General features: G+C 46.4%; 1 protein-coding gene across 1 annotated transcript in view; it reads left to right on the top strand.

Moving 5' to 3' along the window:
• The window catches only part of SERPING1 (serpin peptidase inhibitor, clade G (C1 inhibitor), member 1), a 12,848-nt gene extending 5,459 nt beyond the window's left edge, over positions 1-7,389 (top strand). Inside the window, exons 4-7 of the mRNA XM_012643959.1 lie at positions 735-938; positions 1,134-1,273; positions 4,739-4,958; positions 6,877-7,389. Coding sequence (XP_012499413.1) covers positions 735-938; positions 1,134-1,273; positions 4,739-4,958; positions 6,877-7,130 — 818 coding nt within the window. The 3' untranslated portion in view covers positions 7,131-7,389. The remainder of the gene's footprint in view (positions 1-734; positions 939-1,133; positions 1,274-4,738; positions 4,959-6,876) is intronic.
• Positions 7,390-8,006: the final 617 nt, after the last annotated feature.

Here is an 8,006-nt window from a genome sequence, read left to right as displayed (position 1 = left end):
AAGAAAAAAGCAAGAAAAATCACCTATTGTCCCATCATCTAAGAAACACTCTCTTTTTAGATATAGGGAAAATATAGCTTGGAGGTGCTCAAGAAATGTTGCATTTACTTATTACGTATAAAGCCGTAAGGCCGCTTTATCCTCTGCCTTACTAGACTGGTGGAAAATACGACTTGTATTCAATGTACTAGGGCCTTTGTCCCCCTCTCAGGCCTACCCTGGGGTTGTGCCAGGGTTCTTGATCTCATGCTGTACCTAAGCATCAGCAAAGCCTGGGGAAGTATCTTTAATCTATCTAGTACAGGACAGATTTTTCTTTCAAATACTATTTTCTTAGGGGACTGAAGTCCCTTGGAGAGAAAAAAACCAGGAAGTTTTGTCACAAGCTTCAGAGTCTGTTCCCTGATGAATTAAGGGAAGAAAGAGGGACACTACAGGCAAATGGAAGTTAAAATATCGCAGAAGAGTTGTCTTGCCAACCCATGGCCACGTGGCAAGCAAAGGCAGCAAGAGCCTAGGACTAGTTAACTGGCTCTTAGCTCGGGGTTTGCCTTTTTTGGGCCTCCTGTGCCACATCTATAAGAGGAGTGGACTGGCCCCTTGCTCCGACATGCCGTGTTCAGCAGAGTGAGCAGAAAGAGCCATGGGAGGCGTGCTCACTCTCAGCGCTTGCTCGTGGAAGGGGATGAGCTGTTCAGGGAACTCATGCCTCCCTCTCTCAACCTACCCCCCAGACCTGGCCATAAGGGACACCTTTGTGAATGCCTCTCAGAGCCTGTATGGCAGCAGCCCCAGAGTCCTGGGCAATAGCAGTGATGCCAACTTGGAGCTCATCAACACCTGGGTGGCTGAGAACACCAACCACAGGATCAAGCACCTGCTAGACAGCCTGCCTTCTGACACCCGCCTTGTGCTCCTCAATGCTATCTATCTGAGTGGTAAGGGGGCCCTTGACTATGTGGTCTTCCCATTCTGGGTTCTTCCTTCCCTCCTGGCTTCGAAGCCCACCCAGCCCCGAGTTCCACTACCAGATCCCAGTATATCTGTGCTCCCCTTGCTAACAGGGCTTTTAACTCCTCTTCGTCCTTTCTCTACCTGCTTTAGAGCAATCCTCTCCCCCTTCTCCCTTCCAGCCAAGTGGAAGACAGCATTTTCTCGCGATAAAACCAGGGTGGAGCCCTTTTACTTCCGTGACTCTGTTATAAAAGTGCCCATGATGACTAGCAAGAAGTACCCTGTGGCCCATTTCATTGACCCAACTTTGAAGGCCAAGGTAAGTTCTTGGCACTTCCCACTCCTATTTCAGACCCACTTGAGTCTCCTAATTTCTTTCCTGCTATGGTCCCATCATTTTGGGAAAAACTCTTATGCATTCATCGTTTCTACTCCTCCTATCTGTATTTCCACCCTGTCTCTCTTCTCCTCCTCCTTTCTCCAGCCTTGGCCGAGGCAGGCCTTGTGTGTTTCAGGCTGGAAGACAGGGTTCTAAAGTTTCTTCATGCATCTCTACTGCATCAAATGGCAAAAAGTGAGTCGTGTTCCTATTCTGTGCTTCTGTTTCTCTTTCTTGTAAACCCACCAGGAGGCCCTGGCAGCTTAGCAAGTCCTGTGTGTTTGTGTGTACCTGTGTACAGCATGCATATACATGTGTACATGTGTGCAGGTATATCCGTGTATATGCATACATGTGATAAGTGCATGAGTTGCACACATGTTAAATGGCTTACATTCCTTAGGAGAAATTGAACAAATACAATTTGAATGAGTAGAGAGGGAGGGCACATAGAATAGGGAGCCCAGAGTATTCTAATTAGTAAACTATTTTGTGCCCAGTGACCCGATAGTTCTGCTTTGTTAGGACAGCAAGAGACAGACCTGTGAGATGGAAAACAAGGGGAGACACCCACTGTCCTGGAACGTGCCAGGCTTGTTTCCACCCTGGGAGCTCTCCTTAGCTTTTTCCTCTGCCTGGATCCTTCTTGACTCAGATCTTCACATAGCTTGTTCCTTCTGGTCATGTGGGTGTCAGCTCAAAGGTTACCTTGGTGGAGAGTCCTTCTCCCCCTTAAGGTCACTTCCTCCTCACCTTGTACCGTTGCCTTATTTTATTATATTCGTGGTATTCATCATCATCTGAAATTGCCATTTATTTGCTTATTTGATGACAGTATTGTCTATCTCCCTGAGATATGGTCTCTCAGGATAAGGAACCTGTCTTGTTCCTTCTACATCTGCAGCGCCCAGAACAACGTCATGTATAATAGGTGCTCATTCAGTGTTTGCTGAATAAATGAACGCACGAAATAGAGGGTGCCAAGTGGAGCTGCTCACCTGGTGTGAGTGGCTAGAAGACTTCACGGAGGTTACTTTAACCATGCTTTGCTCATTTATTTATCCACTCATGCACTTTTATCCACCCATCCATCCATCCCTTCCAATGTATCTGACCAGTCATGACTCGTTTAACAGAACCAGAAGAGCATGTATAAGGCACAGAAGAGTGAATATATGTGACACGTTCAGGGCATCACTCTGACGCAGGATATATGGGGGAGGTATCGACATAGTTTTTTTTTAATGCCAGAGAAGGAGGAAGAGTTTTGTACACAAAAACCATTATTTACAATTCCTTGTGATTCAAACAGATATTTAATTTAATGTATTAACATTATAAATGTAAAATCAAAGTTTTACTTAGTCCTTTTAATTTTAAGCTGAACTTGCTACATTATTTATAATAGAGTAATTCTTATATAAAAACACTAAGCTAACTTTCATTTGTTCTTTAATTAATTAAGCCATATTGAACAGATCAAACTCCTTTAAATCGTTTGTCCTATTTACAAACATAGTTAATATTCCCATAAGCATTTCAAGCTCCCTTTATAAATTTAACATACTTGATTTTCTTTTTAAACATGATAAAGGCCAGGTGTGGTGGCTCATGCCTGTAATCCCAGCACTTTGGGAGGCCAAGGTGGGAGGATCACTTGTGGCCAGGAGTTTGAGACCTGACTGGGCAACCTAAGTGGGACCTCGTCTCTACAAAAAAATTAAAAAATTAGGCAGGCATGGTGGTGTGTGCCTGTAGTCCTAACTACTTGGAAGGCTGAGGCAGGAGGATCCCTTGAGCCCAGGGATTCAAGGTTACAGTGAGCTATGATTGCACTACTACACTCCAGCCTGGGAGACGGAGCAAGACCCTGTCTCTAAAAAAACCCCCCAAACTAAACCAAAACCAAAAAACATGTCAGATACCTGACAGGACAAAATTGTAACTCTGGCCATATCACCCTAGCACCTAAAGCCCATTTGTGAACTAAAAATTAAATTTGAAGAGTCAATCAGCTTCTAGCCAACATTCTAATATCATTCTCACAATTAAGTTATCCTTTAACTTTTTGCTTAAAAGCATAAAACCAGCATGTCAGATTCTCTTAAAAATTACATACACTATTTTAAATACCAAACACGTGGATTACCCTAAACTTAACACTTGGCGTTAATATTATGGAGTTAGTTTACTTTGTCATTCCCATACTAAATTCTAAATTTTTCTGGGACTTAAGAGTATTTATCTTAGTAAGGGAGTTAGACTTACCAACTCAGGTATGCTGAGGTTACTGGCTTGAAAATTCAAGACCACAGTATGGTAAATTTATGGTCAGAGATTCAAGGTCCATACACAGACTTGAAGGGCACATGCTGCCAGACAAGTACCTTGTTTCTGAGGCCTATGTCAACAGGGACCCCATGTCCACCCTCTTCCATTGATATTGGTTTACAGCCTCTTTCTTCTGGGCCATTTTTTTGGGTTTCGACAATGGATTGCTTTCAGTTAACGTTCTTTACTGTCCAATTGAATTCTGCATTCTTCTAGATTCTTCTTCTTCATCTTTCAACCCCAACCATAATGCCATTTAATGATAGTCTCACATCCTATTAGGGTTTCTAAGCCTTGGCACTGTTGACATTTTGGGTCAGGTAATTCTTTATGGTGGGGGGCTGTCCTGTGCGCTGTAGGATTTAGCATTACTCCTGGCTTCTACTCAATAGGAGCCGGTAGCACTGTGCGCACATCCTCCCTACCCGCCTCCCAGCTGTGACAACCAAAATGTCCCTAGATTGTTACCAAATGTCCGCTGGCAAATTCACCCTGAGTTGAGAACCCCTGTATTCAACTTGTGGGTCCTACACTTCTCACATACTTTTGTCTGGCCTTCAGTTGAAAGACCTTCTGTTAATAACAGCAATCTGGAAGGGTAGCTAAGATCAGCTTGTGAACAATCTTCAATGCCACACTAAGAAACTTGTACTTAATCTCATAGGTAGAGGAGAGCCATCCATAGTCTTGAAAGGGACTGACTCGTTAACTCTGGCGGTGCATCGTGCATGTTATATACTGTCTGTGCAACATGCTTGGGAGGGAGGGAACAGGGTTCAGAGAAATCAAAGCACTTGTCCATATTACGTAACTAGTCAGTGGTAGAGTCAGGGCATAATCAGAAACTCGTGCTCCCTCCTCTGCCCCTCACCAGCACAGAGGCAGACCAGCACTGCTCACCCAGTTGGGTGTCCCCATTTCGTGGCAAAGCCTGGGAGGCTAGGTCTGGCTGCTGCTTGTTGTAGCAGTACAGACTGTCACAGCAGACTGCCGGACAGCCTTGGGACACAAAGGATGGAGGCCGGGAGACAGCTGGGGTGGGAAGACTGATAAGGTTCATCTCTTATTCTCTAGGTGGGGCAGCTGCAGCTCTCCCATAACCTGAGCTTGGTGCTCCTGGTGCCCCAGACCCGGAAACACCGTCTTGAAGATGTGGAGCAGGCTCTCAGCCCCACTGTCATCAGGGCCATCGTGAAGAAGCTAGAGATGTCCAAATTCCATCCCACTCTCCTAATGATGCCCCGCATCAAAGTGAAGACCAGCCAGGACATGCTGTCAATCATGGAGAAACTGGGTGAGATCCAGCAGCATGGGGTTACTCTCAGGCCATCAGAGGAGAAAAAAGAGAGGGGGCCCCCTAAAATGTGGTCAGCATTCTCTAGAGTATTCTTTTACATCCATAATCTCAGGTTGTTCTTAACCCTGTGAGTTAGACGGACAGGTGCTATTATCCTATTGGATCATTGAGGAAACTGAGACTTGGAAATTTTATATGATTTACCCAAAGTTTCCGTGACTTACCCTTAGGCTAGTTAGAGGCAAACCAAAATACCAGTCCAAGTCTCCAGCTCTCTCGACGGTTTCCACTGTGGTTCACGGTGACGTAGGCAGTGGGACAAGTGACCGAGGTGGGTTATGGTTATAGATAGTCCTTCCCCAGAGATGTTTCGAAACAGTCAACCACCCCATGGAATATGCAAGAAGCTATCTGGATCTGAAGGTCTGGAGGCTCCTGAGTTGAGGAGAGGCAACAGAGACTCCATTTCCTAACCACCGACCTCACGTCCAGCTTTGCCACTTTATGTCCTGTTAGAGAACTTGACCACCTAACGCATGACCTCATTTCCCAGTATAACAGCATCTGTAGAGGAAAAACAGACTGTTTTTCTCTATATTTCATTCAACACTTCTGGCCGCCGAATATGTGGGGTGTTTTCTCCACACCGAGCAGTTGTCCAGTTTTCCGTGGACACCAACTGGGTGTCCTACAGTTCAATTCAGTTCTGACACTGTCTCCGCAAGATAGCATCAGATCCCACAGGTTAAGAGCTCAGTCCCACAAGGCTGCCCCCCACTTCAGAATCAGTTACAAGACCAGGTTGTCACCTGTGCTTCTGACCTGTGCTTCTGACCAACTATAATCAGAGATTCCCACAACTCCCTCCTGGGGTATGACTGTTTGCTAGAATGGCTGACAAAACTCCGGGAAACACTTACATTTACTGGTTATTATATAAAGGATCTGATAAAGGATACAGATGAACAGCAAGATGAAGAGATACACAGGACTAAGTCTGGAAAGGAGCTGGGTGCAGGAGCTTCTGTCCTGTGGAGTGGGGATGTGCCACCCTCTTGTCATGTGTATGTGTTGACCAACCCAGAAGCTCTCAAAAGCCTGTACTTTAGGGACTTATATGGCGGCTTCATCTTGTAAGCACGATGGATTATTCACTCAATCTCCAGCTCCTGTCCCCTCTCCAGAGGATGGGGGGCTGGGGCTTAAAGTTCCAAGGTAGAACCATGGCTTGGTCTTTGTGGTGACCAGCCCCCATCTAGGAGCCAGCAAAAGTCAACTCATTAGCACAAAAGGTGCTCCTCTCACCCAGGAAATTCCACGGGATTTAGGAGCTCTGTGTCAAGAACTGGAGTAAAAGACCAAATATTAGAGCAAAAGATGCTCTCAGCACCCCATCTCTCTGAAAATCACAAGTGTTTTAGAGCTCTGTGTCAGGAACAGGAATCAAAGACCAAATATTAGAACAAAAGATACTCCTAGCAGCCCCATTGCTCAGGAAATTACGAGCGTTTTAGGAGCTCTGGAATTGGGACAGAGACTGACATATTCATTTCTCATTATTTCACAGCATAATAGCCTTCTATATAATCTCATTTAATAATACATAATCTGTCTCTGATATGTTACCTTGCTTCCAAGGTCCTAGTAAGCAAGGAAGCAATGACATTATTTTTCAGGCTTTTTTTAGGGTTGGGGACAAGGATTCTCTCTTCTTGAGAGGGAGTGGCAGTTGGGCCCACTAGTAGAGGATCCTACGCACTAGACCAGAAGACACAGGACATAATCTGGCAAGGGAGGAGGAGGAAGAGAGTATTGGGACTCAGCACAAACTCAGAAAATTCAGGACAAAGGTCTCCATCAGCTAAGGGTTTTGTGCTGGTCTCTGACTTTCCGTTTTTCTCTGGTTTTGCCCTAGAATTCTTCGACTTTTCTTATGACCTTAACCTGTGTGGGCTGACGAAGGACCCGGATCTTGCAGTTTCTGCGATGCAGCACGAGACAGTGCTGGAGCTGACAGAGACTGGGGTGGAGGCGGCTGCAGCCTCCGCCATCTCCGTGGCCCGCACCTTGCGGGTCTTTGACGTGCAACAGCCGTTCCTCTTCCTGCTCTGGGACCAGCAGCACGAGTTCCCTGTGTTCATGGGGCGGATATATGACCCCAGGGCCTGAGGCCTGCAGGGGCCAGGTTAGGGTGAGCCTCCGCTCTCCCAGCGGCAGCCCTGCTGCTGCCTGCCTGGACTTGCCCCCGGCCACCTCCTGCCTCAAGTGTCCTCTGTCCTCCACCTAAAGGGCTCCCTCAGGGTCTGACAGAGGGACCTGCTTCTATCAGCCCTTCCGCAGGGCTCTGCCATGCTCTCCAGGCCACTTTTTGCAGCTTTCTCTGGCTCAAGTTCACCAGACTCTACAAATAAAACCTGGCAGACCATGACTGCCTCTGCCCTTTGCCGTTTGTTATCAGCTGCTTCAGTATTAGAGGACAAGACCTACCATGGCTCCCACACCAGCTAGCTACTGCTGTGTAATAACTCACTCTAACTTGGTGGCTTAAAACAGCAACCATTTGTTATTTCACCTAAGTCTCAAGGTTGGCTGGGTATCTGGGCTGGGCCTGGCTGGTCTTCCCTGGCTCACTCATACACCTGTAGTAGTTGGTGGGTTGGTTGGGGGATGACTGGTGTTTGATGGCCTCAGCTGGGACACCTTGGTCCTCTTCCACAGGTCCGCCCCATTCCTTCCGGCAGGCTAGCCTGTAGTGGAAAGAAGTCATAAATGGGCAGTCTCTCTTTCACACCTCTCCTTGCATCAGGTTTACCATTGTCGCATTGGCCAAAGCAAGTCACACAGCCAAACTTAGCCTTAGAAGGAAAGGCACTATGAAGTTACGGGGCAGGGAGCCATTAATTGGGGGCTGTTTATGCAATCCATTTATCACAGTCCCTATCTTGCTTATTTGCCTGCAGCAACTGTGACAACACTAATAATGGTAGCAACATTGATGGGAACTTATGCAGGCAGCCTGCTAAGAGTTTTGCAGACATTTAATCC

Source organism: Propithecus coquereli, unplaced genomic scaffold (assembly GCF_000956105.1).
Source record: "Propithecus coquereli isolate 6110/MARCELLA unplaced genomic scaffold, Pcoq_1.0 Scaffold202, whole genome shotgun sequence".
Taxonomy (NCBI): domain Eukaryota; kingdom Metazoa; phylum Chordata; class Mammalia; order Primates; family Indriidae; genus Propithecus; species Propithecus coquereli.
This window is presented reverse-complemented; position numbering and strand designations above follow the sequence as displayed.